The sequence below is a fragment of the Ranitomeya imitator genome, chromosome 8 (genome assembly GCF_032444005.1).
Source record: "Ranitomeya imitator isolate aRanImi1 chromosome 8, aRanImi1.pri, whole genome shotgun sequence".
Classification (NCBI taxonomy): Eukaryota; Metazoa; Chordata; class Amphibia; order Anura; family Dendrobatidae; genus Ranitomeya; species Ranitomeya imitator.
In genome coordinates this window covers 65,981,964-66,000,813 of record NC_091289.1, presented here as the reverse complement: position 1 = coordinate 66,000,813, position 18,850 = coordinate 65,981,964, and the positions used below count along the sequence as shown (strand labels likewise).

The 18,850-nt window shown below is 45.9% G+C and overlaps 1 protein-coding gene across 4 annotated transcripts in view; it reads right to left on the bottom strand.

Annotated features, from left to right (window-relative positions):
* The window catches only part of LOC138647787 (cytochrome P450 2D15-like), a 338,963-nt gene that overhangs the window by 242,286 nt on the left and 77,827 nt on the right, over positions 1 to 18,850 (bottom strand). For all 4 annotated transcript variants that reach the window (XM_069737046.1, XM_069737048.1, XM_069737045.1 and 1 more), the window contains exon 3: positions 10,206 to 10,358. In XM_069737046.1, the coding sequence (XP_069593147.1) occupies positions 10,206 to 10,358 (153 nt within the window). The remainder of the gene's footprint in view (positions 1 to 10,205; positions 10,359 to 18,850) is intronic.

Sequence of the window (18,850 nt, the reverse complement as noted above, 5' to 3'; positions counted from 1 at the left end):
CTCGTTTAGTAGTTGTAGAAAACTACACAGCATTAGGCCTACAAAATGGGTATGGGGTGGAGAGAGATGGTGTGTTACACTCCAAGGTGTTCTCCAGGTTTCCTCGCCATTGCTTCGATCTTCCGACTCTCGTTTAGTAGTTGTAGAAAACTACACTGCATTAGGCCTACAAAATGGGTATCGGGTGGAGAGAGATGGTGTGTTACACTCCAAGGTGTTCCCCAGGTTGCCTTGCCATTGCTTCGGTCTTCCGACTCTTGTTTAGTAGTTGTAGAAAACTACACAGCATTAGGCCTACAAAATGGGTATGGGGTGGAGAGAGATGGTGTGTTACACTCCAAGGTGTTCTCCAGGTTTCCTCGCCATTGCTTCGATCTTCCGACTCTCGTTTAGTAGTTGTAGAAAACTACACTGCATTAGGCCTACAAAATGGGTATCGGGTGGAGAGAGATGGTGTGTTACACTCCAAGGTGTTCCCCAGGTTGCCTTGCCATTGCTTCGGTCTTCCGACTCTCGTTTAGTAGTTGTAGAAAACTACACTGCATTAGGCCTACAAAATGGGTATCGGGTGGGGAGAGATGGTGTGTTACACTCCAAGGTGTTCCCCAGGTTGCCTTGCCATTGCTTCGGTCTTCCGACTCTCGTTTAGTAGTTGTAGAAAACTACACAGCATTAGGCCTACAAAATGGGTATGGGGTGGAGAGAGATGGTGTGTTACACTCCAAGGTGTTCTCCAGGTTTCCTCGCCATTGCTTCGATCTTCCGACTCTCGTTTAGTAGTTGTAGAAAACTACACTGCATTAGGCCTACAAAATGGGTATCGGGTGGAGAGAGATGGTGTGTTACACTCCAAGGTGTTCCCCAGGTTGCCTTGCCATTGCTTCGGTCTTCCGACTCTCGTTTAGTAGTTGTAGAAAACTACACAGCATTAGGCCTACAAAATGGGTATGGGGTGGAGAGAGATGGTGTGTTCCACTCCAAGGTGTTCTCCAGGTTGCCTTTCCTGAGCTTCTATCTTCAGGCTCTCATTAAATTGTGGTTAAATGGAACAACTGCATTTGGCGTACTAGTTGGTTTGGGGCCTACTAACAGTGTCTGCCGCTCCTTGCTGTTCTCCTGGTTTCCTGTCCTGAAATTCCGTTTTCAGGCGCTCGTTAAGTAGTTGTTAATGTTAGACTGCATTTGGCCTACTAGTTGGGTTGGGGCCTACTATCGGTGTCTGCCACTCCTTGCTGTTCTCCTCCACTGAACAAAGCTGTGCCGCCTGTTTACTACGGTTGCCAATTTTGAACTGCATTTCGACTACTTACTGATTTGGGCCTACTCTCTGTGTCAGCCTCTCATTCCAGTTGTCCTCCACTGCAATGCCCCCTGGTTATTCCTGTGTTACCAATTTTGAACTGCATTTAGCCCACTTTATTATTTGGGCCTATATCTGTGTTTCCTCCTCATCCTGCCCATTGCCCAGCCAGTGATAGATGAGTCTGCTGGTACATTGACCCATAACGCAACATTCCCCGTGCACGCTACACAACAACATTGTGACCCTGCTGAAAGTCAGGTTGCTCTTCCCGCATACCATACCACCTTACACGGGGACAAAGAGGAAGGTGCAGATGAAAGTGCAGGTTCCTTCATCAGGTGGGGGGAGGAATACTAGTTGGCGACGTCACTGGCACAGGGCCTCTCATAGTACGCAAAAGTGTTGCTGCCGGTGGGAGGCGCCCCCGCCATGCAAACACACCGCTGTACTTTGAGGGGCCCTGTGCCAGTGCCAATGCCAACGAGTGGGCCCCCCCTGCTTGCTCAGGTTCACAGCACTTGCAAAGTTGAAATACTTACCTCTCCCTGCTCCACTGCCGTGACGTGGTCCAGATTTCCTGGGCCCACTAATTACTTGAACCAGCCCTACCCACCACAACTTTAGCCAAATGACCCCCAATTTCAAATGCCTTCCAATTATTATAAGGTAAATTACGCTTGACAAGCTTCATTAAGAAGAATGGATGGTTTTGACATTAAAATGGGCACTCTAGGTGTTTTCCTGGCCCCCACTCACTGCCGACTATGCTGCCCCATTGACTTGCATTGGGTTTCGTGTTTCGGTCGATCCCGACTTTACGTCATAATCGGCCGATTTCACTCGACCCGACTTTTGAGATAGTCGGGTTTCGCGAAACTCGGCTCGACTCTAAAAAGGTCAAGGTCGCTCAACTCTAGTGAAGACAATATGTAGTAGTGATTTCGATGACTATAGCTTTGTTAAAACGGATGGATTTGTAAAGTCCATCATGTCACATTGCAAACAGCGTAATGATGACTGGGCAATCACCATTCAAGGGAGAATCGCGTAATTTGGGAAGGAATTACATGCTGCAGACTGTCTGTATCATCGTTCATGTGACATTAACTTTCGGACAAATTATGGAATTCCTATGCGTCATGGTGGTGGATCTAATACAAAGAAACCGCGGAAGGTAGGGAGGCTGATGAACATGGACCAAGAGCAAGCGTTCTTGAGAATGTGTGCCTTTCTCGAGGACAATGATGAAGAGCAACTGACTGTCACAGATCTTGCAAAGAAAATGACGGAGTATCTTGTAGAAGGAAAGAGTGCTGCCTATAGTTATAAATGGCTGAGGTATAGGCTGGAGGAGAGGTATGGCGATTCGCTATTCATAGCAGAGTGTGAAGGGTTGCCTAACATTGTAACGTTCCGTGAAAAGACCAGAATAATCCTGAGGTACTATTTCCGTAGTGAGGAAACGGATGAAGAAGCCCAGAAGAGAGCCATCATAGAGACTGCGGCCAAACTAATCAAGAGCGATATCAAGTCTAAGATCCCACCTTCAACCAATGAATATCCGAAGACTTTTTCGCTTGAATGTCAGTCTGCCTTAGATTATCTCCCCCTGAGTTTGCTTTGCTTGCTTGAAACCCTCTTCATTGGAAAGGACATTCACAGGAAGGTCGCAAGCATTGGACAATCAGTTGTTCAGGCTGTACGTCCCAGGGCTGTAGTAGCTCCATTGCAGCTTGGGTTAGCAGTCCAGCTCCATCATCATTTCAGGTCTCGATTTCTTGTAGACAGTCTCTCAGCCATGGGATATTGTTCATCATATTCGGAAGTTCAGCGATTCGAGGAAAACGCTGCCGCTTCTGTTGGCCAGGATGTACTCGGTGGTACCATAGACAGACTGGATACGGCACTGCTGTTCGCTGCGGACAACGTCGATCATAATGTCATCATGTTAGATGGGAAGGGGACTTTCCACGGCATGGGGATGGTAGCTACTGTGACTCCAGGAAGGAAGGTCAGTCGCACTGTTCTCAGACTGAAGACTGTGGACTTGGAGATAGTTGAACAAAGCAGAGTTGATGTAAGGGAATACCGTTTTGCAAAACACACTCGCCGAAACATAAAATTCAAGCCCTTGCCATTTCTCGACGCCATTGACCATCGTGTTGATGAATTGTGGGAGATGTCTTTATGCTTTAAACAGCCTGCACCGAGCTGGAATGGAATGATGCACATGCTACATAAAGACTGTGATCATCCGGGGTCATCTTCGGTAATCTTCCTGCCCATCATTGACATGTATTCCGGAGACAAGTCATGCATCTTCTCTACTCTTGAGTATCTGTCCAACCTTGCTGATAAACACCGATCCGCTGCAGTTGTTACATTCGATCAGCCACTCTACTGGACAGCGTCAGAAATCAAGCACGAGGTGCCTGAAGACAGCCCGGTTCGAGATGTTGTCCTGATGCTCGGGGGCTTCAACACATTGATGAATCTTATGGGTGCCATAGGAACGTTGATGGATGGGAGTGGAATCAAAGAGATCTTGGGAACAATTTACGGTGACAATGCTGTGCAACACATTATGACTGGAAAGGCAGTTCAGCGTGCAGTTCGTGGCCATCTCCTCCTTGATCAGTGTCTTACTCAGCAAGTTGCAGACAAAGTACTTTGCGACCATCCCAGTTTTGCAGACCTGTTGCATGAACTTGAGCAGTTGTATGCTCGGACACTGACAGGGGAGAGTGACTTGAATTCGGTCATCACTTCTACCTGCCTTAGTGAAATTGTCCATCTCTTGTCCACCAAAAGAAACAGATTATCCGCTCACTCTCGCACTAGTAAACTATGGCTGAATTAACAACAGATGGTTGGAATTGCAAGGGAGCTTATCGAGGCCGATCGTACAGGATCCTGGCTGATGCACCTTCATGCTGTAGCCGAATGTTTGCCCATTCTTGCAGCTGCTGGGCATGGGAACTATGTGAAGGCCGCCTACCTTTACCTCCAGTCTATGACCACTCTGGAAGATGATATGCCATCAGTCTTCCATAGATTTATGAATGGCTTGCATGTTGTAAGGCGGACTGATCAGTACTGGGCAGGCCTGGGTTGCGACCTAGTCATCGAGCAAGCTTTGATGCGCTCCCTAAAAACTGCAGGAGGACTCACCAGAGGAAGTGGAATGTCTGAACATCAGAGGGCCTTGTGGACTCTGTCTGTGCCAGTGTCCTCTTCCTACAGTGATGCAATGCAGGGTTTCACTCGCCAGAGCTTTGCCACGAGTGAACAACACAAGGAGGCAAGAACGTCAAGGACGAGAAGAGATCGTGAAGACCTGGAGAAAATTGCAGATAAACTCAAGACCTTTTCACCTTTCTCTGATGAAGTGTCTCTCCGCAACATTATTACCGGTGTCAATGCAAATAAGGATGTGAATGTCCATAACCATAACCTGTTCACTATTGGCAGAGAAATAGTGGCAACAATGGAGGGTCAATCACTGTTTTCAGTTAAGTACAAGAGGTCAATGAAAGCCAAGACCCTGGCATCCAGTGAGGCTATTGACGTTGCTAAGGACAAAACAATAGACCCCGCTCTTTTGTTCCAAAGGTTTTTTGTGGTATCTCAAACTGCTGATCTTTCCCTTGATGAGGTGATGGCCTATGAACTTTCACCATACCCACCATCCCTCTTTGAGGCAAAACATCTCTTACGCAAACCAAACAAAGCACAACTGATGGCTGCTATAAAAGAACAGAGTTCAGATGACACAGTACTCAAGGATGTACCAGAAGTGGAACATTATGTTCTTGATGGAGGTTCTCTTCTCCATCGACTGAAGTGGTCAGAAGGAAAGACATATTGTTCAATCGCTGAAGACTATGCATTTTTCACACTAAAGCACTATGGTAAGGCTACGATAGTATTTGATGGTTACATTGGAGGACCAAACACTAAGGACATTACCCATCAGCGACGGCGCAAAAATCGAACGAGTAACAAAGTGAACATTGCTGAAGGAATTAAATTTGTCGGGAAAAAGGAGGTCTTCCTTTCGAATGTGGAGAACAAACAGTTTCTTATCAATCTCATTTCACAGCACATGAATGACAGAGGTTGCCACGTAATACAATCAGAGGGAGATGCAGATGTGGAGATTGTTAAGGCAGCAGTGTCAGTGTCATCCAACAAAAGTACTAGTCTCATTGGCGAAGATACAGATCTTTTGGTGTTGTTACTTCATCACGCGTCAAACAGCGATGGCAACAAGCGTTATATCTACTCGGATAAAGGGAGTCCTGCAACAGTATACGACATTAAGGTTATGAAGAAGTTCCTGGGAAACCATGTCTGCAGCAGTCTTCTGTTCCTTCATGCATTCACGGGTTGCGATACCACTTCCGCGGTTTTTGAATTCGGGAAAAAACTTGGTCTACACAAGGTTTTGAAGGGAGACTCGGTCTTAAATAGCTGTGCTAAAATCTTTTCCACACCTAACAAAAACAGAGCTGAGATTGAAGACGCTGGGTATAAAGCAATGGTGGCATTGTTTGGGGGCAAACCTGGAGACAATCTGTCTGCAATGAGGTATTCTACTGTCTGCAAAAAAGTTGGTTCAGCCAAAATCTTTGTTACACCTGAACGACTGCCACCGACCCCCTCTGCAACGAAGTATCATGCCCTTCGGAGTTACCTCCAAGTGATGCTTTGGATGGACAATGGTGAGGCCATGGACACTACTGAATGGGGATGGGAATTGCAGAACAACAGTCTAGTTCCAGTGATGATGGATATTTCACCCGCGCCAGAAACACTTCTGGAAATAATTCACTGCAATTGTTCTCGTGGTTGTAGTACACTTCGGTGCACTTGCAAAAGACACAGACTCACCTGTTCACGGGTATGCGGACCATGTCAAGAAGGGCATTGTGACAATATGAGTGAGGAAGCAGTGTCTGATGATGAAAATAATGACTATTGACCTGACACGCTTATTCAGTGATGAAGTAGGTCTTAAAATGCACTGTGCATTAATCGTATAATTTCTAGAAATGTACATATATGTCATGACGTCATTGATGACATCATGACCTCGCCTGTCCATGTAGTTAGTATAAAACTTTGTATAAAAATTGTTATATGAAAATATATAGTATACAAAATGTAAACTCTTCTCTAACCTAAAGCTACAGCTTTGAAATAGGGAAATATTCGTTATTTTTATTGCGATGGCTGTCATCGTTTTATGACGTCATAGTTAGGACCTTTGTGGTGATCAATTTTTGGAAAACTTTTAATATGTTGTTCCCCACATATAATAGTAATAAAAAAAATCATAAAACGCTTTCTTGGAATTTGTTCCGGGTCAAACTGTATTTTGACTGGACTATTACACTTACAGTGTGTCACACACAAGCAAAGAGTGGACAACCCTGATTCTGTTCATTGTTTTTTCTTTTAGTTTGTTAACATCTAGTCACCAACGGCACACTCTTCCTCCAAGTGTCTGACTGACCAAGAGATTGAAGCGATTATGTTTCAAAGCGATGATGAAAGTGAACTATCTTTGTCTGATGAAGAATATCTGCCACCAACTAATCAAACATCCTCATCCAGTGATTCTTCTGATGATGAAGAAGTGAATCTAGTCGATCCTCAAGAAGTGATAAGCAGAAGATCCAAAACGAATGTTTTTTGGGACAGTAATCCTACATTAGTCGGACGTACTCCAACACAATATTGTGAGACAGGCTCAAGGAGCTGTGGGAAGTCCCAGTTACTTTACCCCTAAAGATGTATTCTGTACTTATTTTTCTGACAATATTGCAGAAGAGGTCCTATTATGTTCAAACCTAGAATGAAGATGTATCGCTTCTGCAAAAAATAAGTCCTGGAAAAATATCTTAAAAGAGGAACTTTATGCATATATTGGACTTGGCTTTTCTGCTATATCGCCCTGAAGGAAATGTAAAAAAAAAACCCCATAGACTCTCCATTATTAATCTGGCTTAATGTCACCTTACAATAGCAAGGTGGCATTAACCCTTCATTACCCCATATCCCACCGCTACACGGGAATGGGAAGAGAGTGGCCAAGTGCCAGAATAGGCGCTTCTTACAGATGTGCCTTTTCTGGGGTGGCTGGGGGCAGGTGTTTTTAGCCGGGGGGGGGGGGGGGGGCAATAACCGTGGACCCTCTCCAGGCTATTAACCCCTATCTGACCTCGGACGGGATAGTACGTCCGAGGTCAGATCCCCTGCTTTGATGCAGGGCTCCGCGGTGAGCCCGCATCAAAGCCGGGACATGTCAGCTGTTTTGAACAGCTGACATGTGCCCGTAATAGGCGCGGGCAGAATCGCGATCTGCCCGCACCTATTAACTAGTTAAATGCCGCTGTCAATCGCAGACAGCGGCATTTAACTACCGCATCCGGCCGGGCGGCCGGAAATGACGTCATCGCCGACCCCCGTCACATGATCGGGGGTCGGCGATGCATCTCCATTGTAACCATAGAGGTCCTTGAGACCTCTATGGTTACTGATCACCAGTGACTGTGAGCGCCACCCTGTGGTCGGCGCTCACAGCACACCTCCATTTCTGCTACATAGCAGCGATCAGCAGGTCGCTGCTATGTAGCAGAGCCGATCGAGTTGTGCCTGCTTCTAGCCTCCCATGGAGGCTATTGAAGCATGGCAAAAGTAAAAAAAAAAGTTTAAAAAAATGTGAAAAAAATAAAAAAAATATAAAAGTTTAAATCACCCCCATTTCGCCCCAATCAAAATAAATCAATAAAAAAAAATCAAATCTACACATATTTGGTATCGCTGCGCTCAGAATCGCCCGATCTATCAAATAAAAAAAAGCATTAACCTGAGCGCTAAACGGCGTAGCGAGAAAAAAATTCGAAACGCCAGAATTACGTTTTTTAGGTCGCCGCGACATTGCATTAAAATGCAATAACGGGCGATCAAAAGAACGTATCTGCACCAAAATGCTATCATTAAAAACGTCATCTCGGCACGCAAAAAATAAACCCTCAACTGACCCCAGATCACGAAAAATGGAGACGCTACGAGTATCGGAAAATGGCGCAATTTTTTTTTTTTTTTTTTTTTTTTTTTTAGCAAAGTTTGGAATTTTTTTTCACCACTTAGATAAAAAATAACCTAGTCATGTTAGGTGTCTATGAACTCGTACTGACTTGGAGAATCATAATGTCAGGTCAGTTTTAGCATTTAGTGAACCTAGCAAAGAAGCCAAACAAAAAACAAGTGTGGGATTGCACTTTTTTTGCAATTTCACCGCACTTGGAATTTTTTTCCCGTTTTCAAGGAAAACACGACATGCTAAAACCAATGATGTCGTTCAAAAGTACAACTCATCCCGCAAAAAATAAGCCCTCACATGGCCAAATTCACGGAAAAATAAAAAAGTTATGGCTCTGGGAAGGAGGGGAGTGAAAAACGAACACGGAAAAACGAAAAATCCCAAGGTCATGAAGGGGTTAATATTTGCCCTCAGTCACTGGCTTTACTACTCTGGCGGAGAAAATTGCGCGGGAGCCCACGCCAATTTTTTCTGCGATTTAACCCTTAAATTTAAGAGCTAGAGCGCTGAAATTTTGCACATACACACTACTAACATTAGTAGTGTGGAATATGCAAAATAAAGGGGGATATGACATGGTTTACTGTATGTAAACCATGTCTCAAATCATGTCGGGTTTTGGCAGGAGAAATGAAAAGCTGGTAATTGAATTACCGGCTTTTCTGCTATATCGCGCTAAAGTTAATATCATATATATATATGTGTCTGAAGACATATATATATATATATATATATAAAACAAAACCCGACTTTTAAGTAGAGATCGCCGACCGCCGACCCGATCCCAGAGTGGGATCGGGTCGGGTTTCACAAAACCCGACTTTGCTAAAAGTCAGCGACTTTTGAAAAGTGCCGATCTGTTTCGCTCAACCCTAGTCATGCGTTCTAGGGTTAAAAAAAATCACCAGTTAGCAGGAATAATGTTCACATATTTGCACATGTCAGTTGTAGATATTTTAAATTTAAGTAACAGGTAGTGTTGAGTGATACCGTCCGATACTTGAAAGTATCGGTATCGGATAGTATCGGCCGATACCCGAAAAGTATCGGATATCGCCGATACCGATACCCGATGCCATTACAAGTCAATGGGACACCAAGTATCGGAAGGTATCCTGATGGTTCCCAGGGTCTGAAGGAGAGGAAACTCTCCTTCAGGCCCTGGGATCCATATTAATGTGTAAAATAAAGAATTAAAATAAAAAATATTGATATACTTACCTCTCCGGAGGCCCCTGGACATCACCGCTGGTAACCGGCAGCCTTCTGTGCTTAAAATGCGCGCGTTTAGGGACTTCCATGACGTCACGGCTTCTGATTGGTCGCGTGCCGCTCATGTGACCGCCACGCGACCAATCACAAGCCGCGACGTCATTCTCAGGCCCTAAACTCCTCATTCTAGGAATTTAGGACCTGAGAATGACGTCGCGGCTTCTGATTGGTCGCGTGGCGGTCACATGAGCGGCATGCGACCAATCAGAAGCCGTGACGTCATGGAAGTCCCTAAACGCGCGCATTTTAAGCACAGAAGGCTGCCGTTTACCAGCGGTGATGTCCAGGGGCCTCCGGAGAGGTGAGTATGTCAATATTTTTTATTTTAATTCTTTATTTTACACATTAATATGGATCCGATACCGATTCCCGATACCACAAAAGTATCGGAACTCGGTATCGGAATTCCGATACCGCAAGTATCGGCCGATACCCGATACTTGCGGTATCGGAATGCTCAACACTAGTAACAGGTAATATAAACATATTACACTTTTATTACAAACTTCTGTAACTCACCTTTTTGAGATTTAAATGCAGAACAAAGGGCCTGAGCTTCTTCTGTCACTCTCTCCTCCAGGGATTTCTTGCCCATGCCAAAATTTCTCAGTGTGCTAATGGTAAACCTTCTTTGTTCTTTCCATGATCTCCCATATTGGGCCAATACTATACCTAATATATAAAATGTTCATTATCAAATTAAGAAGTATAATTTTTAACCTTTTCACATATCGACCAACTTGATTTATAACAGGATAAAATTTAGAGTAAGTTCACACTAGGAGTTTATTAAGCGTTTTTTTCTGCAGCACACCTGATCTCTTGGCAGGCAAGAAGCTGCAAAAAATAAGCATGTTTCCTTGCTTTTTCTGGCTTTTTTGCTGCATTTTTTATGTGTTTGTTGCAGTTTTGGCATGCTAGATTTGTCTCTTGTGCATGCCGATAAAGTTTAGTCTTGAAAAATAGCCCTATTCTATAGAATCAGGTTTTCGCACAAAACACATAGCAAGACCTGATACATGGTGCATTTTTTTCACTACCCATTCATTTCAACGGGTGAAAAACACTGAAAAAACGCTGAAAGAAGTGACATGCTCCGTGGTGCAAAAAATCACGCAAAGCACAAAATCCTGATGACAAAAAAAAAAAAACAAGCTGTGTGCATGAGATTTCTGAAATCTCATAGGCTTTGCTGGTACTGCAAAACGCAGCTGAAAAAATGCATAAAAAATGCAGCAAAATGGCCTAGTGTGAACTTAGCCTTAAATGTTTTTAGAGAATAGTATCATCATTGATGATCATTCTGGTGTGATAATATTGGTACTAAACTTTCTCCAACATCTTCTTATGATAGGGAATTTTGTGGATACTGTACATGCAGGAGCTGTAAACATGTAAATGTGCACATGTGCTAGCAGAAATCATTTTATTTTTTGAATATTTGTCCTAATTTCTGACAATTATATTTATTTTAAATTAGAACACACTAAATCTTTTGTATTACAAATTAAACATTACAGATATACATAAATGTAAGTAAAGAGTAGTAATGGGCAAACCCGTGGATGTATGGGTGCGGTGGGTTCTGCCGAACATAAAAACGGTAACCAAATCCGAAATTAGTCCTCATTCACATGAATGGGGGCCCAAACATCCGTTGTTTACCATGCTGTCATCTGTATGACTGCGCCGCAAACAGGCTCTGATCAATGTGTCATCAGCATATAAAGTGGGATGTTCTGAGACGTTGTGCCTGCTCCACTGGGTGAGTTTTCTCACAAATGCTTCCCTCTATCTACTGGGGTGGAAAGAGATGATTTGCATAGCTCCGCCTACTGCAAAGGATTCTGGGTAAACCTGCTATTCTTTGTATTATGCTGCTTGCAAGTACTTTCCGTTTCAGGAAAGCATCCACTATGTATTTCCTTTAAGTAGAGGGCTTTTCGGTCTCTTTCGTTCCGCTACATTTAGCCCAACTTGGGTCTCTCCCTAAGGTGGCTAGCATGTATGTATCCCTCTATCTAGTGAAGTATCATCTGCGGGTGGGACCCCTATTGCCTCTGCCACAAAATGGGGCATGAAGGTATCCACTGCCTTTGTTGACACCAGATTCTCTAAATCTCACCAATAACAGGAGAAAAGCTCTTAATTTTTTCTCTACTTCTCTAGCAAATGGCATGGGAAACATTTCAGGGTCTGGCATTCTACTCATGGCCAGCATTTCACTAGGATTCCAGGGACGCACCGCACCCTCTTGGGGCTCTATGGTATCTGGTCTTCTAGATTGGGGTGTGAGGTCTTGTGGTAGCAATCTGAGCTAGTGCTGCTGGCAAGCAACAGGGGTTTAGGTGAACTGACCACCTGGACTGAGTAATTGTCCTAGTGAGTCTTGGCTGTCAATGAAAGACTTATGTATAACAGGTATAACTGCTGCATCCATTTGGGTTCTGTCAGGTGAGGAGCGGGAGGGCAGGGCAGGCCCTTAAGGGGCGATAGACCCATCCAGTGCAGGCAGGATGTTCATTTTGGGCATGGCCAAGACTTGGGGTGTAGCACTTGGGGCACTGGTCAGGGTGAAGTCACACTATGCAAATGGCTTGTGGGACGATAATAAAATATATAATCAAGTCTTAGGAGCAGGAGGTCTGTAATTTTCTATGTGCTAACAGAGGACAGCACATACACTGCAGATCTCTACTCAATCTGGGTCCTGATTCCCAAATACAAAGGATGTCCATCCTCCAGGGACAATGTTAGGGGGTGGAGTCAAACTGGGAGCAGCAGGGGGATAAATGCTTTGAGGATCTGAGGTTGTGGGTTATAAAATCACCTAGGCAGGTTAACGATGCAACTATATTTATTCCATACATCCATGGTTGTACAACGAATTCAGGTAGATGGCCAAAATACAATGTCCTCAGTCCACAAGTTCCCAATCTGAGATCGGTAGTTCAACTGGACCCATACCAGGCAATACCCACTGTCTCCCAACTTATGGTTGGCCTCCAGATTTCGTATCTCCAGCCGGTATAGTGTGCAGTCACAGCATATGTTCCTCCAGATGATGGATATCTCGACCGTAGCTCATGGATACCCCTCCAGCCAATAATCATTCTCCAAAACTCCATAGATCATCCATCCATCCATCTATCCCAGCTTTGAACATCTCCCTTCGACGTCCCTCCAACAACTGCCTGATTCAACCCTGTGTCTCTATTTTTCCCTCCCCCTTAAACATTTTTCTTGCTTGCATGTGAGACCCCCTGTGGTCACAGCTCCTTTGGGTCTACTATCTGCATCCAGACAATGGGCCTAGGCTGGTAGAACAATGGATTGATAGGGTGATTGCTTTACATGTACCTTTATGAATTTAAACATTGATTCCTGGGGATGAACTGATGAGCAAGAACATTGTTCCACCCGGTCTGTTTACTGTACCTCCAGGGGGTCTCTGTCCAGACACAGCCCCCACCTCTCCTTCCTCTCCTGCTTCCTAGCCTGCAGCCAGCAGGTTCACTGGCAGGGTTCTTAGGTCCCATGTGTGCCTCCTCCCGGTCTCTTAAAGAGACAGTGTGCATTATTCAAATGTTGCCTCTAACCAATGGCGTGTGTTTGTCTATTATTTCTAGCCCTTCCACCTCAGGGAGGTCGCCGGAGCAACAAGTGTCTACTGTTGCTAACATCCGGTTCCTGTTATTCTGCGCTTCTGTTTCTGAAGTATCTCCGCTTATTCTGTCTGTTTCCACAGATCCTCTGCTACCAGTTACCCGGTTAATCTGGACTGCATCCGCAGTATCTACTCTGGACCTGTCTAGTCCTGCCAGTCCGCCAGCCTCACTTCCGGACCACGCCAGTACCACCGGCACTAGCTTCTGCACCTGGTATCCTCCAGTCAACACTGCAATACCCGCTAACCTTGCTGGCCCGTCTGTTCCGCTGGGACAGCCACCACGAGTATGGGGTCTAACTGAAGGTAGCACCCTTGTTCTCCAGGCATTCCATTCTGTCCCTGTTCGAGGGGACTTACTACGGGTGTCTGATGCTCACGCAGTAACGCCCCCTTCGGAGCCCCCCAGACTGTGGTCTAGTGGTTCCACATCAAACCTTAATAAATACGAATGTGAACTTCTACATCTGTGCCTCCATTTCCATTCATTACAAAAATCAACAATAAAACAAGCAAGAAAATATCTAATAAAACACAACAAAACCAGTGCTCCGTGCTGCAAAAAAAGTCTCAACTCTACGTCCATTTGTCCTATATTCTTTAGTAAGTGGCCATCCTCACAAATGCCATCTTTGTTACAAATTGTCTCTTCAGAGAGGAAGAGGACTAGAACTCTAGTGCCACCTAAGTAGCAATCCTAACAATTAAAGTCGACCCTTTAAAGAGCCTTGTCACATGACTTAGGATAAGAGGCTCTATCCTAAGTCATGTGACAAGGCTCGTTAAAGGGTGACATTGACTGTTAGGATTGCTACTTCCAATAGGTGGCACTAGAGTTCTAGTCCTCTTCCTCTCTGAAGAGACAATTTGCATATTTCCCAGAGGATCATGTCGGCTTTAAGTCTCCTTACCTCGACATGCTTAACATGTCTCTGAGGGAACCCACCCGGAGCGCGCTGATACAGTTACATTCTGCGGCAGAGCAGGGAGAATCAATCTCCCAGATCTGCAGCTATGGGGCGCCTGAGCAGGCGGGGGGGCCTGGTGCCAGCAGTGAGCCCCCCACCTGTCATCGCATGGTGAGCTGTATCAGCATCTAGCTGATACAGCTCACCGGGTTGATGAGGGAAGGAGCGCTGCGCTCCTTCCCCCATCATCCCCTGTCAGAATCTGACATTGCAGATGCTGACACTGACAGTGGGTGCGATGATGTCACCACCCAGCACCCGCTGTCAGGAAAACAGTGAAAGCAGGGCACATCGCTGGAACAAGGAGGAAAAGAGGTGAGTCATTTTTTTATTGTGTTTTTTTATGCCTTAAACTACAGGATCTGCCTATGTGGGGCGCTGCCTAATACACTACAGGATCTGCCTATCGGGGGGTGCTGCCTTAAATACTATAGGATCTGCCTATGGGTGGTGCTGCCTTATATACTACAGTATCTGCCTATGGGGGTGCTGCCTTATATACTATAGGATCTGCCTATGGGGGGTGCTACCCTATATACTATAGGATCTGCCTATGGGGGTGCTGCTTTATATACTATAGGATCTGCCTATGGGGGATGCTGCCTTATATAATACAAGATCTGCCTATGGGGGGTGCTGTCTTATATACTATAGGATCTGCCTATGGGGGGTGCTGCCTTATATACTACAGGATCTGGCTATGGGGGGTGCTGCATTATACTACAGTATCTGCCTATGGGGGGTGCTGCCTTATATACTATAGGATCTGCCTATGGGGGTGCTGCCTTATATACTATAGGATCTGCCTATGGGGGGTGCTGCCATATATACTATATGATCTGCCTATGGGGGTGCTGCCTTATATAATACAAGATCTGCCTATGAGGGGTGCTGTCTTATATACTATAGGATCTGCCTATGGGGGGTGCTGCCTTATATACTACAGGATCTTGCTATGGGGGTGCTGCCTTATATTACAGGATCTGCCTATGGGGGTGCTGCCTAATATACCACAGGATCTGCCTATGGGGGTGCTGCCTTATATACTACAGGATCTGCCTATGGGGGGTGCTGCCTTATATACTATAGGATCAGCCTATGGGAGGTGCTGCCTTATATATGTGGCACCCCTAGGGGTATTTGCCACAAAAATAGTTACTGACAGTAAATGCAAATACTAAAATAGCAAGACTGCACTACCACCTCCGGCCAGAAGGGGAGCTCCAGAGACTCCCCTTGATCCATTCTGGTCTGAGAGAAGAACTGGCAGTTGGGCTAAGGAGCTGAAAGTGAGAGGTCATACAGTTGAATCTCTAACAGCCCTGTGACTGTTACCAGGCCTAAATCACCGGCCTGAGGAGAAGAGGGATAGAGAAAAAGGACATTGTGAGAACCGGGTAGCATTAATCACTACCCAGAACAGGCGCAAAGACGGATACCGGATCCGTGGCTGTGTTCATTACATATAATACAGCAACGGAAAAACGTGAGGTGATATCAGCTTCACTAGGGTCGGACGCAGCAACAGACACAGAGTTCAGCGGTACTCCTGGAGGGGGTAAGCCGATAAAAGGACTTGGGTTGCCCGTCGAACCAGGACCCGGAGGGGACAGATTGGGCCGGCAGCCAGTTCACATACAGCAGCAGGGCCACACAGATATTGCGTACAATAAGAGGCGAAGACCCCGGCAGGGTCAAAGTAACTCAGAGTTCCCATACAGACTCCGGTGACAGGACTGGTTGTAAATCCTTTTTTGTTAAAGTAAACTGGTTAAACGTTTCAGTGCCTCAGTCTTTCATTTGGACAATAGCCATCTATCCAGGATCGGGATCATCGCCGCTGGGAGAACCTGCTGCTGATCAAGTAAGTGCCTGTCCCCTCACGATACCCTTTACACTGTGCATTGCCTGAGGCCACAGCACCGGGTCAAGCCACCCGTGACACCCCCCTCAAGAGACAGACCCCATTGGTCCGGTGCTGGGTACCCCGGTCTCTTGGGCGTCACAATTGGCGTCACGAACAGGATCTAGCCAGCCCGTATACCGGGTATTGTGTGCCGTGATTGGAGCCCAAAACTGTGAAAACTTGGATGAAAAATCTTGAAAATTGACTTTATTAAAGAAAAATCCATTCTCCATTGAAAACTATTGAAAGTGACTTTTCCCCATTGGTTATAATGGAGTAAAGATGGCCGCCATCCCCTGAGGTAATCACTTCATAACCGTTAGGCACGAGACTGTTAATTGAGCTACGCCATCACCTGAGCCCCAGTCTAACTGAAAAACTTCAGAATCCGCCATTACAGAGCGCGGTGGGTGGGAGCAGCAGGGGGCGTGTCATTGTGGGCGGCACCAAGCTGAGCGCTCTGACATCAGAGCAAGGGGAAAATCGATCCTGCTGCACAGCGGAACGAATCTACACTATCCCGACGGAAGCGGAGGACCGGAAGGGTCCGGATTAACTAAGGGGGCACAGTATGTCGCAGCACGGAGACGCCGCAGCACCCGGCGACGCTAATGCAGCTGAAAGACAGAGTGTCGATAGAGAGTCCGGTAGCGCAGCGGTGCAAGGAGTGGCGCCCATCATGCCGGTGCTGATGCCATATACCCCGGGTGGCCCATGGCTTCCAATGTATGAAGGTGAGCCTAATACCCTTGACGATTTCAGAGAAAAGATGCTGGCCCATTTTGACATGTTCCCTGTGGGTGAAGTTCAGCGTGTTAGTCTCCTGATGATGCAGTTAAGTGGCCATGCTAAGCGAGAAGTCACAGCATGGGCAGCTGATCTAAAAGGCACTGTTGAACGCATATTTGCTGGATTAAAAGCTACATTTGAAACCACTGCCAGCAGCAAAGCTAAAGTACGATTCTTTAATTGCAAACAAAAAGTTAATGAGGGCGTGAGAGACTTTGCCTTAAACCTGCAGGAAGCCCTTAAATCACTTACACTGGCTGAACCCATTTTTAACACCGGAGCGGATAAACTGCTAAGAGATCAATTTATTGAGGGACTCTACACCCCTTCTCACCGGGGGCATGTGAGCATGCTTGTTTTTAAGAACCCTGAATTGACATTTGCCCAATTAAAGGAGAGCGTTATACGTCTCCAGCTGGCAGAGGCACCTCGGGATCAGGATCCTGCGCAACTCATGGCAGAGGCTCCTCAACAACATGGAGTACCAGTGACATCAGCTATGTCCGGGGCCATTGCTAAGCCCCTGGGGCCCAGTACTAATGAGGCTCTTCAACAAAAGCTTGACTCTTTAACTGATGTTGTTGCTTCAATGGCTAAAACCATGCAGGAGATGAGAGGACCCAAGATGGAGTTGTCAAACCGTAGAGAAGGTGTTCCATGGATGAGACCCCGGAGATACCCGACATGGAGAGGACGACCCCGCGACCGCTACCAACCGGATGGACAGCCCATTTGCCGCCGTTGCCAGCAGCCAGGCCACTTTGCACGAGATTGTGATTTAAACGGGAATCCCCTGGGAATGCGGGCCGCTTCGCAGGAATGAACTTTCAAGGCCCAACACCCTGGCACGACAGGTACATCGGAGGACGACCCATTATCCCTATCGTGCTGGACGGAATGCCCCTCAACGCTTTGCTGGACACAGGTTCCCAGATTTCATCTATACCGTATATCCTTTATAAGAGGTACTGGGCTGATGCAGATATTGATAAAGGGCCCTCTGATGTTGAACTAGATATATGGGCCAGTAATGGTAAGTTGGTACCGAAACTAGGATTCAGGGAGATGACCATAAAGATTGGTAAAGTAGAATTGAAGAAACAGGGTATAATTGTTGTTGATGTTGACCGGCGGAACTGTGAACCAACTGTATTGATAGGAATGAATGTGTTAGAGAACTGCTTTTCCGAAGTCATTTCTGTCTTACAGCAAATTGCTGAAACTGCCCAATCCTGCCAGCAGAGAGTTCTCCGGAGGGAAATAAAAGTATTGATGTTAACGCAACAGGTAGAAGTTGCAGGTGGAGAAATCGGCAGTGTGAGGGTAAGTGATCCAACATCTATTGTAATCCCACCAAAAACAGAAATGCTGGTATGGTGTAGAGCAGCCATTGGTACTAAGGGACGAGATTATCAAGCCTTAATAGAACCAGTGTACACCGACAGCAGGCCCACCATACTCACAGCACTAGGGATAGTCGAGGTACACCGGGGACGAGTGCCGGTACGACTTTTGAACTGTGGAGAGGAAGAGGTCACTTTGCCAAGGTATGCTACAATGGCAAAGCTATATACTGTTGACAACAATGCCATCACAACCATTGAGCCCTTAGAACCAACCTGTCAGGTGGAAGGCAATGGCTCAGATGGAGAAATGGAGGATTGGTGCCAACAGCTACACGTGGGCATAAATTCAACACCTACCCATCAAAAACAAGGGGTGTATAGGCTAGTGACGGAATATGAACAAGTCTTCAGTAAACACCCATTGGACTTCGGACGGATAGAAGGGGTAGAACACACAATCCCCACCAGTGACCATCCCCCAATAAAAG